This window comes from Urocampus carinirostris, chromosome 14 (assembly GCF_059441175.1).
Source record: "Urocampus carinirostris isolate Australia breed hairy pipefish chromosome 14, RoL_Ucar_1.0, whole genome shotgun sequence".
NCBI lineage: Eukaryota > Metazoa > Chordata > Actinopteri > Syngnathiformes > Syngnathidae > Urocampus > Urocampus carinirostris.
In genome coordinates, this window is record NC_142362.1 from 19,390,073 (window position 1) to 19,409,510 (window position 19,438).

Sequence of the window (19,438 nt, forward strand, 5' to 3'; positions counted from 1 at the left end):
GAAAAACAATTGTAACATTTTTTTATACTCAAGTTACTCAACACATTTAAACAACAGTTTTTTTTTACATTTTATTTTTTGGGGGTGTAATTTTTTTATTTTTATTTTATTTTATCACTTCTTGTTAGTTTTTTTCCTTTTTTCTTCATTTTTTTATCATTTTTCGGAAAATAATTGTTTGTTTTTTATTTTTTTTTCTCATTTTTTTAGGAAAAAAAAATGTTCGTTTTTTTTTTAATTTATATTTTAATTTTTTGATCATTTCTTGTCATATTTTGGTCGTTTCCTGGTCAATCTTTTATTATTGTTATTATTATTATTATTATTATTATTTTAATTTTTGGTCGTTTCTTTTTTGTTTTGGCCATTTCCTGGTAATTTCCTGTTCGTTTTTAGGGAAAAAGGTTCATACATCCAGCTTGATGGTTTGGAGGGTAAGGTACCCACCCCAAGGCTAGGAGGTCTCAGGTTCGAAGCCTCGGCAGAGTCATATTTAATACTTACAAATATTGGTACCGGTTGCCTCCCTGTTTGGCACCTGTGGTTTGCTCACCTAATGACTGCCAACAACAGACATATCAGTTGGGTTGAGCGAGGAGGCTGGGAATCCCCTCCTGTATATTAATCTCCATGAAAAGAGTCAAGCATGTGAGTGTGTTCCCAGCTTTAGCCACCTCCCACTCCGGTATGTACATACATATAGTTCTTGTCATATTTTGGTCGTTTCCACATCAAATTTGGATCGTTTTTCGTTCATTTTTGTTCATTTTTGTCTGTTCTTTTTTGGGTTGTTCCTTTTTATGTTGTGGTTATTGCAGGTCATTTTTGTATGTTTTTAGGGCAATTTTTGTTAGCTTTTGGGTTATTTTTGATTGGGTTTTTTGGGTTGTTTTTTTGTCATATTTGAGTTGTTTCCATGTCAATTTTTGTTCAATATTTGGTCAATTTTAGTTTGTATTTTTTGGTCGGTTTGTGCGTTTTTGGTATTTTTTTGGTCATCTATTACTGGTTTCTTGTATTTTAGTCATTTCCATGTCAAATTTGGATCGTTTTTGATTTGTTTTGTTTTTAGCTTTTGGGATATATTTGTTGAGTTTTTTGGGTTGTTTTTTTTTGTCATTTTTGAGTTGTTTCCACATCAATTTTTGTTCAATATTTGTTTTTTTGGGTCAGTTTGTGCGTTTTTGGTAGTTTTTTGGGTCAGCGTTTACCGTTTTCTTGTCATATTTTGGTTATTTCCTGTTCATTTTTTTTTTGTTTTTTGGAAAATTGTTAGTTCTTTGGGACGTTTTTTGTTCTTTTTTTTAAAGTTGTTTGTCATTTTCAGTTCATTTCTTTATATATTTTTTTCATTTTTGTTTGTGTTTATTTTTTTGAACGTGGGAGTTGGTTTTTATTATTTATTTTTTGACGTATTTTGACTGTTTCTTGGTCAATTTTTGTTCATATTTTTGAACAATGTAGTTTAGTTTGTTGTTGTTCATTTCTGGGCCGTTTTTTTTTTATGTTTTGGTCATTATTCTGGTCATATTTTGTTCGGTTTTTGAACATTTTTGGGGGGTCGATTCTCGTCATATTTGAGTTCTTTCGTAGTCCATTTTTGCTTATTATTTGGTCGATTTTATTCTGTTATTTTTGGGTCAGTTTTATGCTGTTTTGGTCGTTTTTCCTGGCTTCTTTTCGTATTTTGTTTTATCATGTTCATTTTTTTTGGGCCGTTTCTTGTCAATTTAAATAACGAATTTAAATCCAACAGCATCAAATCCCTGAATACAATTCAAATTGGCTATTAAGAGAAAATGGGAACTAAGTCTTGATTGGAGGGGAACCGGCTCCCTTTCTTCCACTCCCAAGAGCCGGCTCCTGGAGCTCTTTCGTTCGCGAACGACACATCAGTTTTCGGTTAGCTTGCCTGTTGTGGAGAAGTCTCAGTTTTAGCTTCCCGAAGCTCAACATTGGGTACATTTGGACCTTTAAGATCCAGAATTTTCTCAAGGTACGTCACGGCTGCTTGCAGTGGACCCTATGGTTTGGTGTACAGAACCGAGTGATCTTTATTTTGTAAAAGGTTTTTCTATAAAAGTCCCAGCCTAGCTCGCTTTGCAAATGTTTGGCCAAGTTCTGTTCCGGTTCGGATGCTTTTGCACCGACTTGGGCTGACTCTTAGACAATAACGCTTCGTGTAAAGCTTTTGCGGTAATTTGGCGTCCTGTTTTTTGCATTTACAAGAGTTTGCGAACAAAATTTGCAGCGTGCGTGACATTCCGCGTGTCCCCATTTGGACTTTGAAACGTGCAGAAGGAAAACAAGTTGAATGCATGTTCAAGTGCTTCCGTTTTATAACATGCTTTTATTTTGAGTTTGAAGATCGATAATCGATTGCAAACGCTTCGATTTTTTTAGAATCAATTAGATTATAACGGTTGGAGAGGAGGCAGAGAAAAAGGGGGGCGTGATTGTTCCTTGCAAGCTGTCACTTTCCCAACCCTATCAAAATAAAAGTCGCATTGTGTTTGATCAGTATTGGGCGCGTTACTTTTCAAAATGAATTATAATTACTCACTACTTCTTCTATAAAGTAACCGAGTTAGTAACCAAATTACTCCAAAACTAACTATTTACAAGAGAAAGTAACTATTTACAAGTAGTTTGAAATTTTCCGAGCAGCATTTGAGTCCGTTGAATAGAACAGACAGGAAGATGTGTTATGGATTCTTGTCATATTTATTGCACCTCACCACCAACAGATTTATTCTGAACTTGAAGTGCAACAAAAAGTAATTGTAAACAATAAAGTGAAACAACATTCAGCAGTGAATAATATAAAGCGAGTTTAATAAATTAAATCTAACTCTAACAACCTGAGACGATTGGTCAAGTAGACATATGCTACTGTACTTCAAGTATTTTGTTCACAACAGAATCCGATTGTAAAACAATAAAAAGTGAGTTTTTCTCGACTGAATAAATCACAATCTCTAGTCCGACAACTACAGAAGTAGACATATGCTACTGTACTTCAAGTATTTTCACACAGCAAAAGTGAACCGTTCAACAATATACCATTTACCATTCAACAATATAAAGTGCGTTTAACACTGCAGTGTAAATAATTAAATAAATCAAACTCTTAAAACCTGAGACTCTGGTCAAGTGCAGCTTTACTTTTTAAATGTTTTTTTTTAAAATGTCTTGTTTTGAAGTTAAAAAAAATTCAGAAAATCTATTATTTTGGTGAAATTTTATACTTCATGAATTAAAAAAAAAATCCACACCTTCTTCCGTGAAATCAGTGTGTGTGTGGGGGGTGCGGTGGGGGGCGGGGGGGAATAATTTCCAAAGCCTGCCAAAATAAAAAATAATAATATATAGAGACGCTGCCCTACTTATGAACAACATAGGTTCCGGACAATTGTTCATAAGTTGAATTTGCTCGTAAGTTGCTTCAGCGCTATATTTTGTAAGTTTAAGGTTTATATAAGTAACCTGTATTGTTTTGTACTAAAAAAATAAACATTTTATCAAATAAAATCAAATGCTCCATAGAGATAAAGTTAAGTTGAACTTACTTGTCGAAGATGGGCTTCAAGAGTTAGTCGACTTCCTCCTCCGTGGTAAAAAGTAAATGAAAAAAAAGCGATCCAACCATTTTCTCAACCGTGATTGCCAAGAAAAATCTTAAAGGAACAGCGCGTGACAAATGGAATGTGACCGAAGCTCAGTTTTTGCTGTGATTTTTCTTGACCTCCAGCAGATGGCGCTCACTCAGGTTTCATCCAATAAGGTTGCAGGAGGCTTCCAGAAGGTCTTTGAGCACGACAGGTGAAGGCGGGGCTTGGTGATTAAGGGCGTGGCTTTCCTTAGTTTGTTCTAAATTGGTTTTTTTTTCGCAGCACGGAGCTCAAGTGCAAGATGAAGTTTGCCGTCTTTCTCCCGCCCAAAGCAGAGACGCAAAAGTGTCCTGTCCTCTACTGGCTCTCTGGTTGGAGACTTTTTATTATCTATTTATATTTTTGGGTCAAAAAACAGCAGCTCCTTCTAGTGGTTTGGAGAGTTACTGCCTTTTTAAAGTTTTTCCTTTATATACATGTAATGAGCTAAAATGCTAATCCTCTCATCTGTATCTATTTTGTTGTTCTTCATCTCTAAATAGATTTGAAAAAAGCCTATTCTCCAAGTGCTGAGCTCTTTCTAGTGGTTTGGAGAGAAATTGCAATCTTTTTCAAATACACCTTGATGTATTTTTTTCCGGTTTTATTGCTCCAGGCGTATTTTCTTTTTTTTTCAAACTATTATGTCTCTTTCAACATTTTGGCTCGCAGACCCCGCTTTTGCGGTTTGGAGAGCAAGTGCAATTTTTTCCAATATTTTGCACATATTTTTAGGAACTTAGGCCCAGGTTTGATGTACACTTGAGAAATGTACGTTCTTAGTTTAGACAGTTTTTCTTTTAATGAACGACCCCAAAAATACACACTGTCCCTTTAATGGCATTCTTTGGGGGGGGTGTTTTAGGACTGACGTGCACAGAGCAGAATTTCATCACGAAGGCGGGCAGCCAACTGGCGGCGGCCGAGCACGGCATCATCGTGGTGGCGCCCGATACCAGCCCTCGTATGTGACCGCGCCCCTTTCCCCGCCCCCTTTCCCTGCCTCGACCAATCGTTTGACGGCGTCGTTTTGTGTAGGCGGCTGCGGCGTGGAGGGCGAGGACGACAGCTGGGACTTGGGCACCGGGGCCGGATTCTACGTGGACGCCACGCAAGAACCCTGGAAGAAAAACTACAGAATGTACTCTTATGTCACACAAGAGGTTGGGACCAAAAATATTAATTTTTTTGATTTTTGTTGCTTGATTTTTTTATTATGATATATTTCTTTTTATTTTCTGGATTACATTTTTTTAAATATATTTTTTAAATCAGTATATTTCTTTTGATTTATTATTCATTCAAAATTAAATTTTTAAATTTAATTTAATTTAATTTTTTTAAAGAGACAGTGCATATTATTCATTTTCTCCTCGTGGTACAAAAGTCTTTCGTTCAGTTAAAAACATTATTGATTTGAATATTAGGCAAAGATACCTGAACTATCACACCAATGTTAATTTTTCTAATAAGTCATGAGTTGAAAAATTTCGATTCCTTTTTCTCAAGCAGGGGAAGTAACCCAATTTTGTAGTTTATTGTCGTAAATGGCTTCCTTTTTGTGTTGTTTTGTTTTGTGGCTCCGCCCCCAGCTGCCCAAACTGATAAACGGCAACTTCCCTACTGATCCCGAGCGCATGTCCATCAGTGGCCACTCGATGGGGGGCCACGGGGCCCTCGTATGCGCTTTCAAGAACCCTGGAAAGTACAAGGTAAGGGCCACAATGGTCTCTGGTAACCTGCCAAAATTGTTTTTGGGGTTAACTATTTCTTTCTCTTCCTTTCACCTGTTGTTACTGTCTCTCTCTCTCTCTCTCTCTCTTCCCCCCCCATCTTTTGCTCTTTCTCTCATACTTTCACCTGTTTCTGTCTTTGTCCCTCTGTCTTTGTCTCTCCATCTTTGTATCTGTTCTATACATTTTGCTCTGTCATTCTTTTGCTCTTTCTTTCTCTTCCTTTTGTCTGTGGTTTCTGTCTCTTTCTGTCTGTCTGTCTCTCTCTTTCTCTCCCTCACTCTACAGTTCTTTCTCCTTCTCTTGCTCTTTTTCTCTTCCTTTCACCTGATGTTTCTCTTTTTGTCCCAGTCTTTCTCTTTCTCCTTCTCACTGTCTGTCTTTCTGTCTCTCCCTCTCTTTCTCTACATTTCTCTCTCATTCTTTTGCTCTTTCTTTCTCTTCCTTTCATGTTTTGCTGTTTCTCTCTTTCTTACTTGTTCTATATTTCTTGTTCTCTCTCTCTCTCTCTTCTTGTTTTTCTTTTTTTCTCTTGCTGCCTCTCTGGCTTTCAATTTTTTGCCCTTTCTCTCTATTTGCGTTCCTCCCTTTCTCACGCTCTTTCTCTCTCTTTCTTACTTTTTCTATATATGTTCTTTTCTCTCTCTTTCTCTCGCTGCCTTCCTCTCTTTTTATCTCTTTTCTAGCTGTCTTCCTCCCTAAAATGTTTTTTTTAATTAAACAAACCCTTGTTGAAACCTTGTTCTTTCATGGCAGACCGTGTCGGCATTTGCCCCCATCTGCAACCCCATGCAGTGCCCGTGGGGCCAGAAGGCCTTCGGTGCCTACCTGGGACCCGACCGCAGCTCCTGGGAGGTAAAACCTTAACCCTAAAACCCTACCACATTTTCCACACAAACCGAAGACGCGAACTAACGGGCGACCTCCCCCAAGGCCTACGACGCCACGGTCCTGGCCTCGGCCTACTCGGGCCCCCAACTGGACATCCTGCTGGACCAGGGCCGCGAAGACCAGTTCTTGTCCGCCAGCCAGCTGCTTCCCGACAACCTGATCGCCGCCTGCTCACAAAAAAAGATACCCGTCGTTTTCCGACTGCAGCCCGTATGTACCTGATGACAAATGAGAAAACCCCCCAAAATCACTTAATGTAAAAAAATATGAACAGTAGACCCCTAGAATACCACTTGAATCTGTTCTGGGGTGGGGATCACAGAGTGAAATTGCATCATCAGGAAATAAAAACCTATGCTAATTAGCTAATGCTAGCAAAAATAAAAACATTCAAATAACAAAATCGTAAATTGTAAGTAGTAATGTGTTAAAATACGTGTATTATATAACATAAATCTAAAGGAAAAATGAAATGATTTTGCATTTGGTGTGACGTGAATTTAGCCGCTACCTTGGAGTAGCGGGTGGATGCACTTGGGGAGGGATCAAAACTAATTTAAAAACTTCCACTTGCCAGAGTTGTCACGCCCGTATAAGATGACTTTGCTTTAATTACCCCCTTATTTTTTGATTGGTCATAGTCATGCAACTCCCATGTGCCTTCTTCATATTTCTTGATCATCACAAGCTTAGTATCCATGGTTATCATGTTTTCAGAGCTTACAAACATTGAGAATCATTTAAGAATGAAGAAAGAGAATTTTCGGATTTAGGATTTTTTTTTCTTTGAAGCTGTTTCTTAGTAGTAGAGTATTTGGTCTTTGTATAGAAACATTTTTTTTTTAATTTGTATTTCTCGTCTTTTATTTTGATAGAGCACAATTTTAGGTTGAGAGTGATTCTTACACAATGTCTCATCACTTAAACAATAACTGCAAACAACAAAGTAGCAATCACTAAAGAGACAGTGTGTCTTGTTTAGTGTCTTCTAGTGGTAAAAAACTCCCTTCATTAAAGAAACTATTGATTTGAATGATCAGTACTACACTATCGTAAACATGCATTTTTCAAAATACTTGTAGGTCGAGAAATTTTGAATTTTTTAGATGTTTTTATTGAACAAAACGCCAAAAAATGTAATTATTTGACAAAACACGAGCCTCACTTAAAGGGAGTTGACATGAAGTAGGAAATCTTGCTGCTACGGGTACCCAAAAAAACTTTTATTTTTTGCCTTTTAGTGCTCGTTTTCGAATGCACTAGTAGTCAAATGAAAACACTGTCCCTTTAATAACTTTAATGTAAAAAAATAATATAAATACAACTGTTCTATATTTGTAATAACCAATCTGTGTACAATTTGAAAGTTTATGCATAAATTTAACATCACTTTTTTTTTGCCATCTTGTGTATTTCTTTATGTACTATAAACTGGTGTTGTAAACTACGGCGGATTCTGAGGGTTTGCTAGCTCTGTTTTTGCTTCTACCTTTAGCATCACTTCATCTTTAGACACAGAGAATAAAAACAGTACAAAAATACAGTTTTGTATCGCACTAAGCTGCAATGATTCTGAACTGAACGAGGGAAGGGAATTGTGGGAGATAGTTCAGCGAAAATGTCATAGAGGGGTCATTATATCCTGGGGGTCTACTGTAATTTGAATAAATGGCCTTTGTTGTCATTAAAGCGAAGGGCTTCTTTCTCAGTGCAAGTCAAACAAATAAAAGGTAAAAATGTGCAAAAGTATAAAAACATTTAAAAAAACTATTATATATAATACTTTTCTTAAATAATAAGATACAAAATAAATGTGTTTTTTGTATTTTAAATGATGTGGCATCAGACAATTAAATCTGACATTAATAAGGACGCCAAACGTTCAGACGCTTAATCATTATGACAGCATTTGACGTCCTCCCCACCTGCAGGGGGCGCTCACTGTTAAGTGTTTTTTTTTTCTTCCGGCAGGGTTACGACCACAGCTACTTCTTCATCTACTCCTTCATGGAAGAGCACATCAAGCATCACGCCAAGTTCCTCAACGCCTGAGACGAGCGCCGGTCCCATGTTAGCTTAAAACGGAGTAAAACCAAAGTCCTGCTCCTTCATTGTCAAGATGTGGTTTTCGAGCTGCTTAGCAGTTTGTGATGCTGGAGTTGCCATGACAACGACGCAAGTCACTATAACGGAATTAAAATCAATTTACAGACTTTTTTCTTCATTTTTGTTTTATTTCTTTGCATGTACACGAAGCTCAGTAGCGTTGAAGTGAATTTTCATGCCCAGACGCTCAACAAAATGGTCCAAAATGGCTCCCTGTTGGGATTCTCAACAAAAATAATGATTTTTACACGGTATTTTTTTCAATAGAACGAAAAATAATAACTAAAAACGTCCTCCACAAGTTAAAGTGCTGATGAAATATCACAATTCTATATGCTAAAAAAGGAATTTTAGGCAAATTTGGAGATGGAATTTTGTCATTTAAAAATGGAAGGCGTGGCTTTGGTTGTTCCCCCGCTCACACAAGAAGATGCAAACGAGGTGATTTTTTTCTTAAAGGGGCAGTGTGTAATATTTGATCAATAGATGTCGCTGAACTATGTTGATCAACCAAAAACGAGGGCCAAAAAGCCCGAGGAAGAATACAAATTACGGGGATTCAAAGTGACAAAAGTTCACCCTTTTTTTAATCATATTTTTTTCCGCTCCTTTGAATAAAGGAGGAAAAGGAAACAATATAAAATGAAAGACAGGAAAAACTGAAAAAAGAAAGGAATATCAAAAAGAAGGAAAAAAATAGAAAATGAAAGAGAAAAAGACTAGATTAGTGGGAAAAGCAAAAATTAAGAAAAGAGCAAGTGCTAAAAGAATTAAAAACAAAACAAAAGGACAAAAGAAGAAAAATTAAAGAAAACAGAAGAAAATCAATTAGAAAGAGGCATAAGAGAAAAAAGATGAAAACGACAGAATTTTGTTGTTTTGTAGAGTTCCCCTCAAAAAGATGGCTGACAAATGTCGGGCCCCTAACGGTGATCATTTTTGTTAAAAAAAAACAAAACTAATTTATCCAACGATTTTTAAAAAATATGCAACATATATACAATAGTTTATGTAGTTTTGCTTATGATTCTAATCGATATTGTTTTAAGCGTTTTTAACTCTAAGAGGCGCTAAATAATACACACTGTCCCTTTAACATATGTATATAAATCTTGTATAATGGTCTTATTGCTAAAAATAATTTTATGTGCTTTTAGTTTAAAGTGCTTGTCTAATAATTCACCACTTGAGGTCGCTATAGTACGGAACAGCGTGGAAGGATTGGATTCGTACTACGGAAACCGGAAGGATACCAATTCGAAAATTTTATAAATTAATCCAAACGTTTTCTTCTATGTTTGAATAAAACAGTTTTGGCAAGATACAGTATGTTAGGACGATTGTCAAAGTACGATAAAGTGAATTCGAGGTATTTAGATAAATTTGAAAAAAAAAAAAAAAATCTACCAAATTGAGTGAAGCTGAGCTGGATTCAAGTGGCAACAAAAGGCAATAAAACTACAGACTTTGGAAACAAGCCTTGAATCTAGTAACCCAACAAAGTTTACTTTCTTGACGCCCAAATACTTTTATCTTCATTTACATGGAGTCGCTAGTGATAAGTTAGCATCTGAATGGCTAACACTTGTGGCTAGCGAGCGCTAGCTACAAAGCTACTAAAAACGACAAGTAACCAAAAAATGGCGGGTGAGTAAACCTTAAATCACCAAATTCAACAATATTTACATTATTCACGCCCAAAAGACTTTTATCTTCATTTACATGTAGCAGTTTATATTAGCTACTAGCAACAAGCTAGCACCAAAGTGGCTAACGAGGAGGAAAAAAAGACTCCTAAAAGCAAAGTAGAAGATGACAAGATGCCCAAATCGGACTCAGCTACAAGTTCAACCAGCTTAAATCCATAAGTAACTGTTAAAAAGGTGCTAAAAACACCACTGGGATAAGCTAACTTTGCTAAATTGTCTTTCCGGCTTCCGTAGTAGCAAGATGGCGGATACATGTCAACTTTTTAAGCCATGCAAAAAAACAAAAAAAAACAAAACACTTTTCTACTCTTATGAGTTTTTTTAGAAATACACTATTTATGTAGCAGTACAATTATTTTTGCTTATTATTTAAAACAATGGTGTGTTTTTTCAAAATAAATCATACTTGGGGTCAATGTATAATCCACGCCGGGGTTTAAATGATTAAATAATCTGTATTAAAAAAAATGCACCCATTAAATATAGTTTGAAACACAAAATAAAACAAGAAGCCTGCCCCAAATATTTTTGTTTCATACAGTCAACAATAATAAATATGGCAACCTCTTGCAGTTTGACACAAGTATGGCACAGACATTGCAAATCATCATTTTTAAAGTAAATAAATGTGTCTATTCACATTTTTAAACACAAGGAATTTGTTGTGACTTTGAGTTACCTTTTGGTCACTTTATATTTTGAAACAATGAGAATCTTGGAATCAAAAACAGCCAAAATAAAAGACACAATATATATATTTTTGCAAAAGAAGGGTCTGTAAGCCCACCCCCAAAACTCCCTATAAATATCATTGCAAAACAAATGCACAACACCCTAGCAAAATATTTTTGCCAAAAATAGTTCATCATCTTTGATGTATACAAAGTCACCTGGATACAAATATACTTTTTTGGTACAAAAATTGTTCAAATGAAAGGAATGTTTGGAAATGTGTTGTATTTCTATTTTTTATGTCAATGACTTTAATCTGATGGGAAGGGGAATATTGCATTTATAGACAAATCAGAATTATTTCCATGCCTGGTGACAAATGAGTAATCCTGTAAACATGGCGTTTCAAAGTAATCCGATTACAATGGTGACGCGATGCCATGATGTAAATATTTGTTGTTTCTGCATTGAAGCCTTGATGTGAAATAAAAGAATCATTTCATTCATGTTACCCCCCCAAATTCAAGAAAGCATCGTGTTTGTTTGCTGCAAAAGTGAGCTCCATCGTCTGAGTACGAGTTGTGCTTGTACGTGGCTAGCCAAAACAGAAGGCTGTATATATGGATGGATACAATTGGGACATCCACTATATGTTGACCGGCTTCACACCAATCGATTGCAATTTATTGCTTATTTACATGCCTTTAGATAAAAGAATAACCCCATATATTGGTATTCAGATTATGAGGGCTAAGCGAGAGCAACGTCATGATGTGAATGGATCCATTTTTTCGGCAACTCTTACCCTCAGTAGGGTGGCGGGGGTACTGGAGCCCATCCCAGCCATCTTCAGGCAGTGGGCAGGGGACACACTGGACTGGTTACCAGCCAGGCACACAGAGACAACTCACCCGCTTATTTACACCTAGGGACAATTTGGACCAGCCAATTAACCTGACATGCATGTTTTTGGAATGTGGGAGAAAACCCTCACAGTCACGAGGAGTACATGCAAACTCCGCACAGGAAGACTAACAGCTGGATTTGAACTTGGGACCTCTGAACTGTGGGGCTGAAGCGCTAACCACTCATCTGCCCTGCTCCCTGTAAATAGATGTATATTGCAAATTTCTCTTTAGACATGAAATAAAGAACGATTTCATTCATGTAACTCGCCAAATTTAACCAACTAGCAAGCTTGTTTGCGCCAAAATTTAACTTAATTTCTGGGTCTTGTCTGTTTATAAGTTGTGCTTGTATGCAGCTAGCCAAAATCAAAGACTGACACTGTACTGTATTTGGATGGATACAACTGTGGGATATATGCTACAGGGGGGCAAAAACGGACAAGACTGTGAGAATATATATTATTATTGTTGCACTACTTTTCATTGCACTATTATTACGATGCTGTCATGATGACTGATTGGTTTCACCTGTGCCCGCTCGTTTGGCGCCAGCCGCTGCAGGCTTCCTGATTGGTTCCCCGTCCTACTTAAGCTCTGTCCTTTCTCTCGCCTGTTGTAAGTCCGTCTGCAAACCTCTGTTTCTACACGGCAAGCACTTTGACCCTGACTCCCGTCGGTCCCGCTTTTTGCACCCGTCCGTTCCTGATTTCCCCGTTTCTCTCCGGCTACGACCTGTTTTTTGACCCCGACTACGATTTGCTCTCCCGTCCCGGCTTACGACCTGTTTTTGATCCCGACCACATTTTCGCTCTCCTGTCCCGGCTATCGACCTGTATTTTCCGTCCTCGACACCACAATCTCCCGCTCTGGAAGATGCACTTCTGCATTCGGAACACATTCCAATTCTGTGAGCGGCTTGCTTCCAGCGTCCAGCGAGCACCGGATCGTGGGCGCTGCCTTTCCTCTTTATCTCTATAAACTTGTGGTTAAAGTTACGCATCTGGGTCCTAATTCCGTTCTGGTCGTGACAGATGCACTTTTTTTTCATTTTTTCACTATTATTATAACTATTTTTCTAAGCTCTTTATTGTAAGTATTCTTTGCCTATTTATTATGACAGTCTTATCTTGTTTAAGTCTTTATTACATGTTTACCCTGGAGTGCTGTGTCTAATCTCCTTGCATACAATGTTTTACCGTGTATATATAGATGAGCATAAAGACAATTCTATTCTATTTCATTCTAAAATAAAAGTGAAATATTTGGAAGACATCAACCAATACACGTGAGGCTTTTTTTGCGAGTAAGCCGGAGTCTACGTATATGGTTGTTCTCTGTACTACAAATACCATAGTGCTTTGCGGCATCAGACCTGGATGAGTAAAACAAGGATGACTCCAATGCATATACATGCATGCATAGTCAGAAATTGAAAGGACTAACCTGACCTTGCAGTTTGACCCAATTGTGTTCAAATGCGTGTTTACATCATCGGAATACTGCCAAGAAATATTCCCTTCCCAGTCAGATTATGCATGGAAATTTAGCCAATGATATTGTTGCTGCTTAAAATGTCCTTATATTTCGACATTACTGTATTTTCAAAGTCACATGTTTGTTGCAGCCCCTTTGAGGCAAATGGTAATATTAAATGGAATTAGAACAACTTTTTTGGGTACCTCCCATTGACTATAGCAGAAATATTACTTTAAATTGTAAAAAGTGGCCAAGCGGGACAAGTATGTGGTACGATTCCACAGCATCCTGCCTGATTTTCTTTGAAAACCTTCTGGAGAATCCGTAAGAGGTGATTTGGCAGGCTCTCTTCAGTCTCGGTCTCACACGATGATCCGGCAAAGTTAGAATCTGCTCCCGTGTTTCGCGTAAGGGAGGACTTCGGTCCTGGTCTTTGTGGGCAGCGTCACGTGCGGTCCAGCAGGGCCCGGACCATGGCGCCGACCTTGAAAACACCTTTCTCCTCCAGGATGTGCTGCGGTAGGCATAGCTTGTCCTGCAAGAGCATCAAAAGAAAGGTCATCCTAGCTTCAAAAAAGGGACAGATCTCGTTTGGTTTAAAAGTTTTGCAGATTCTCAGCAGGCTTCAAGTTTTCTCGTCAGAATTGTACTTACCGTGGAAAGTTAACCCTGTTTCCATCCCACCTGAATGGGATCATTGACACTGAAATCATTTGGACCTTACCTTTGAAGCACATATGTCAAAGATAAGGCCCGCGGGCCACATCCGGAAGAAAGTTTTCACTTAGATGATTTTGAGACATTGTTGTACCATACACAAAGAATCTTTGAGTATTTTTTCACTATATGATACCTCTCCAGTGTTGTTTATGGTTGTTTATAGAGCAGTTTTCGCTGTAAATGGGGACCAGAACCCCCCGTAAAAGGAAAGTCCAACAAGTAGAGGAAGAGAGATAGATAGCAATTTGAAACCCACAACATATTTTAAATCAGTCGATTTTTTTTTTGAGCACGCCTACATTAAAGGAACTTGCTGACTGTGACAGAGAGAACAGATTCAAACCCGGTACGTATTTTAAATTATATTTTTTTGGGGCGCACCTTGATTAAAAGTCTTGCTGACTGAGAGCGAGCAAGTGGGAAAGAGAGAGAGAGAGATGCATCATTTAGGCGGAAGTACGAAACGAGCGGGACAAAAACTTTTTAGCGAGATGTAGAATAACACAGAGCAGGTGTACAGTCACAGTACAGTCAGAAAAACGCTCTGATATGAATTGGCCAATCCATAATGGAGATTTCAAGTCAAGGGGTGCTGGCCAATTGGCTTGAAACTTGGCTCTCAAAACGTTTTTCGGTTGTGCGGAAGGCATTCCGATCTTATTTCCCCGTGAAAGAGTGAACCAGCGATAACGGAAGCGCAAAGATTTCATCATTAAATCAGTCCGGCCCTCAGCTTTTCATCAACATTTTGATTCGCCTTTGTCCATTTGACTTTTACACATATGCTTTAAAAGGACAGTGTTTATTATTTAGCGCTTTGTAGTGGTAAAAAAAACATAATTGGTTTAGAAAATAAGCAGGCTTGCATTAACTATGATAAAAACATGCATTTTTTAAAATACTTAGTAGTAGTTTGAGAATTTTGCATTTATTTTACGTCACATGAGGCTCACCGATAGGGAGCACACATTATTTTTCTACTAAGGGTAGCCCCAAAACCCAAAAAGGGAAGAAAAATAGTGTCCATTTTGAGTTGCCCTACACAATGAAATCACTCCCCCCATTCTCTCCGCGTCCTTTTCTCCAGCATGTAAACAATAGCTAAAGTCTAGCTAGCGGCGAACAAAAACTTGGAATCAGAGTGACACGCCAACTTTTGTGAAAATGTTTAGTTGACCTCCATCTTTTAGTGAGAACAAATATAAATAAGCACCGATGTAGTGCCCCCAAGTGAAAGCCAGCTTTGCATGGCTCGCATCACCTTAGAGGTGACAGCAACACAACATCAGTTTTTCTTGTTTTCTTTTCGAAAAATATCACTCTAGCTTATTTTTGGGTGAATTTCTGTGGGGTCGAAAATTTGGTGTATCCATATTTTGATTTATTTATTTTTTGGCGTGGTTTTCGTACAATTTTACACACTTAGGAGAGTGTGGAATGTGCGAGTAGTCAAAAAATAACAACACACAAATGCATCTATTAGTGCACTTTAACATCCTTAAAGTGAACATAACATACAAACTCTCATTTTCATAAAGAGCAAAGCCAAACGTTTAAAACTCTGCTGACAAGTGTTCAAGTTTTCTAGGATACGCTAAGCACAAATCTGAGCATTTTTCTTATGGCTTCTTTGGGAAGGGATCGTTTCACACGCTAGCTAGTAAGCTCAGCATAAAACTAATCCAACCCAATCTTATAGCAAAAAAAGTCACGGAACAAACGGTGGTGTTGTGTTTGGGACCACTTAACATTCTTAAGTCATAGATTGTGCTAATGACTACCTCAACAAAATCGGCACTTTTGTTATATTCGAAGTTGTAATTCTAAGGAGTGTGCAAAAATGGCATCTTGCAGCTCAATATTAAAAACCAACCCACAAATACCGTGCTTTTTATGATAAAACAAGAGCTAAAAACACAACTGTTTCAATGCAATATTTTTCAATTTTTCAGAGAAAAATTGTCATTTTGCCGCCTCAAAATTAGCAATAAAGGGTCAACACTCAACGGTGCTAATGCTAATCTGCCTTTGCCCGTATACGGCTGCATTAGCTGTGCTTTTTTCTAGTACTCCACTGATAGAACTAAAACTAAAAACAAGACAGTATCTTATTTGATATCTATTAAATCCTTTTCAAATGTTAAATGAAAAATCAGCATATTGCGGCTCAAAATGAGCAACCCTTGAAAATGCTGATGCTAAAGGCTAATTTGCCCCAATAAGGGTGCATTAGTTGTGCTTTTCATAGAACACTGCTCATAAAATCTAAGCTTAAAAATCAAAACTTAAATCTCCGAAATTCCGTTCTTTCAGGGGAAAAGTTGGCCTTTTGCTGCCTCAAAAATGAGCAATTACAGGGTGAACACTCAACAATACTAAATGCTAATCTTCCTATTTGCATGTAAGGCCGCAGAGCTGTGCTTCTCACAGGGCATTGCTGGTAAAAAACACAGCGAAAAAGACAAATCATAATCTTTTATAATGGGTATTTTCAAATTTCAAAAATATTGTCATATAGAAGATGAATCGTTTTTAAATGTTCAAGGCATTTTGAGGCTCAAATATTAGCAGTTAAAGGGATAATACTCGACAATGCTAATGCTAATCTGCCCGTGCCTATAAAAGGCTGCTGTGCTTTTCATGGAACACCGATGATAAAACCAGAGCTAAAAATCTTTTCAATTGATGGGCTTTTACATTATCAAAAGATTTTCATGTTTTGTTGAAATTGTTTGCAAATTTTCATTGGAAAATTAGCATTTTGTGACTCTACGATAGCAACTTAAGGGTCAACACTCAACAATGCCAAATGCTAATCTGCCTACTGTATGTCCATATGAGGCTGCATTAGCTGTGTTTTTTAAAGGAAATGGCTGATAAAACTGGAGCTATAAACAGGAAAGTATCTCAAGTGGTATATTTTGAATCCTTTTCAAATTTTAGGGGGAAAATCAGCATTTTGCGACTCAAAATTAGCAATCAAATGATGAACCCTTAAAGTTGCTAATGCTAATATTCCTATGCCTATATAAGGCTCCTGTGATTTTGTAAAACACTGCTAGTAAAACTGGAGTTAAAAAAACAACTACTGTATTGTCTTTCTAATTCTGTCTTTTCATATTCCAAAACTATTCACTCAATAAGGCTGATGCTAAGAGATAAATTACTATACAGTACAAGGTCGTGTTTTGTGTTTTTCATAGAACATAACTGTTAAAAGCGTAGCTAAAAACAAAAAAAATGTCTTTCAAGTGGGCTTCTTTCACATTTCCTGAAGTATTTTCTTGTGAAAATTGAATTGTTTTAGAATTTGCGGGTGAACTCTGCTTCATTTGAGGGCCACGTTGGGCTCTTCTACTTGTTCAGGTTCCAAGTAGGGCTGGTTTCGACAATCTATGCCTCCTGATACGGTTGAACCTCAATTAGCTATTTTTATAATGTTTTTGAGATTTCTTTTACAATTCTTTTGATTATTCTCTTGGCAAAATCTGGCGTTCTCTTTAAGGGGCGGAGCTTGGTTACGTTGGCTTGCTCCACACATAGACAGCGAACAGCAGCAGGAGGCAAAAGATGTGAACCAGGCAGCAGCCAATCAGATCCCAGCATTGCCAGGTCAGGGGCGGAGTCTGAGTGCTCACACAGAGCGAGTCCAGTGCCGGAGAAGGGGTGGGGTTAATTTTTGGGACCGCCTCCTGCCCCTTCCCGCCCAACAGCATCTTGACTGTTGTGCACAGAGGCGGTAGGCGGCGCTGCAAGACATCGTACGGGGAGCAGAGAGCACGCTGACGCCCCCAAGAGGAGGATGGAGAAATGGAAGGAAACAGGGGAAGAGAGAAAAAAAGACAACAACAAAGAAAGAAAATCCAGGCGGAAAGCAGAAAAAGAAGGAAAAGGTAAGGAGTCAGGAAAGAGTCGGTAACCGTGGCAACAGAGAGAAGCGCAACCATGGCAACCAGCCAGGAAGCCATACAGGTGGATGCGGCGGTCATCAGGCAGAAGCAAGCTACCAAAGTTAGTAAAACTAGTAACGGCTTAGCACAGAAGCTAGCAATGTGTTAGCATGTCAGTTAGGGAGAAGTTCTGGGCTTGGTTCAGTGTCTCTGCAGCGCCCACGGAAGGCCATTCTAAGTACTTCTTTAGTTGTCAAGTTTTCTATTTTTTAAGCTTTTTGATAACAGCGATTTTGTCTTTAACTATGACTTTGAGTAAAACCTGAGTGTGTTCTTCAATAACAACTCACAAGAAGTATGTTGGCATGATCCAGACAGCAGCCACTAGGCGGGACAACAGGCAAGCTAGTTGTCTTAGCCCGAGGTAGGCTGCAGCCAGCTAGCAGGATAACAGACGAGCTAGTTGTGTTTGCATGAAGTAGACTGAAGCCGGCTAGCAGGACAACACGCAAGCTAGTTGTGTTAGCATGAGGCAGGCTGCAGCCAGGTAGTGGGCTAACTGACAAGCTAGTCTTATTCGCGTGAGCCAGGCAGCAGCCAGCTCGCTGAAATATGGACCAGGTAATTGTGTTAACATGGCTAGCATGTGGTCACTGTTGACGCAAGCTGGTTAACTCAAAGCGTGACAATATGGCTTGCTTGTGGCTGCCAATGATCCGATCTGATTCGCTGGTAGAGTGTCAACATGGCTAGCTTGTGGCGAGCGATCACCCGAGCTGTTTGCTAGAAGCTTGTTAGCACAGCGAACTTTTTATGGCGGCAGCCACCTAGTGGCACAACTGAAGAACTGATCATGTTAACACGGCTAGCTTGTGGCCAGCATCTATCAACCCACGCTGGTTTACTCGAAGCGTGGTAACATGACTATCTTATGTTAGTGTTAAACCCAAGCTGGTTTGACCAAAGCAAGTTAGCACGGCGGCTAGCTTATGACCAGCCTTAACCCAACTTGGGTTGCTAGAAGCGATTTTGCATGGCTAGCTCTTTTGCCAGCGTTAACTCAAGGTGGTCAGCTGGTAACGTGTTTAGCACGGCTATCTTGTGGCCCTCATTTTCCAAAGTTGCTTTGCTCGAGGAATGTTAACATTGCTTGGTTGGAGCCAGTGATTACCCAAGCTTGTCCGCTGGTAGCGTGTTAAGACGGCTAGTTTGAGTCTTTAACTCAAGCTTGTTTCCTCAAAGTGTGTTAGCACAGCTAGCTTGCCCCAGAGATCACCCTCGCTGATTCGACGGTAGCGTGCTAGGACGGCTAGCTTGTGGCCAGCAATCACCTGAGCTTGTTCGCTAGAAGTATATGAGCATGGCTGGATTGTGGCCAGGGTTAACCCAAACTTGTTTGCTAGAAGTGTGTTAACATGGCTAGCTTGTGGCTAGTAAATAATCAGTGTGTTGACAAGGTTCGCTTGTCACCCAATCTGATTTACTGGTAGTGTTTTTGGATGGCTAGGTGGTAGCCAGCAATTGATCAACAAAGCTAGTTTGCTAGTAGCAAGTTAGCACGGCTAGCTTGCTGCCAATGATCACCTGAGCTGATTTCCTGCTAGCATCTTAGCACGGCTATCTTGTAGCCTTGTTAACCCAAACTTGTTTCCTAGAAGCATGTTAGCACAGCGAGCTTTTCAA

General features: G+C 38.6%; 2 protein-coding genes across 6 annotated transcripts in view; one reads left to right on the forward strand and one right to left on the reverse strand.

Annotated features, from left to right (window-relative positions):
- The first annotated feature begins 1,830 nt into the window (after window positions 1-1,830).
- Window positions 1,831-8,487, forward strand: esd (esterase D/formylglutathione hydrolase). Of its 2 annotated transcripts, none has more exons than XM_088353053.1 (9): window positions 1,831-1,996; window positions 3,755-3,822; window positions 3,894-3,982; window positions 4,516-4,614; window positions 4,689-4,813; window positions 5,243-5,362; window positions 6,140-6,238; window positions 6,317-6,484; window positions 8,246-8,487. In XM_088353053.1, the coding sequence occupies exons 2-9, from the start codon at window positions 3,755-3,757 to the stop codon at window positions 8,324-8,326; spliced, it is 849 nt and encodes a 282-aa protein (XP_088209179.1). In that variant the 5' UTR covers window positions 1,831-1,996; the 3' UTR covers window positions 8,327-8,487. The 2 variants fall into 2 exon arrangements, with proteins under 2 accessions (XP_088209179.1, XP_088209180.1); XM_088353054.1 differs by having other exon boundaries at window positions 1,838-1,996; window positions 3,752-3,822.
- Window positions 8,488-12,359: 3,872 nt separating this feature from the next.
- The window catches only part of lrch1 (leucine-rich repeats and calponin homology (CH) domain containing 1), a 42,624-nt gene continuing 35,545 nt past the window's right edge, over window positions 12,360-19,438 (reverse strand). For 2 of the 4 annotated variants that reach the window (XM_088352629.1, XM_088352630.1), the window contains one exon: window positions 12,360-13,680. In XM_088352629.1, coding sequence (XP_088208755.1) covers window positions 13,591-13,680 — 90 coding nt within the window. In that variant the 3' untranslated portion in view covers window positions 12,360-13,590. Of the gene's footprint in view, window positions 13,681-17,228; window positions 17,648-19,438 lie in introns of those variants that run through there. The other 2 variants (XM_088352627.1, XM_088352628.1) reach the window with 1 other exon arrangement.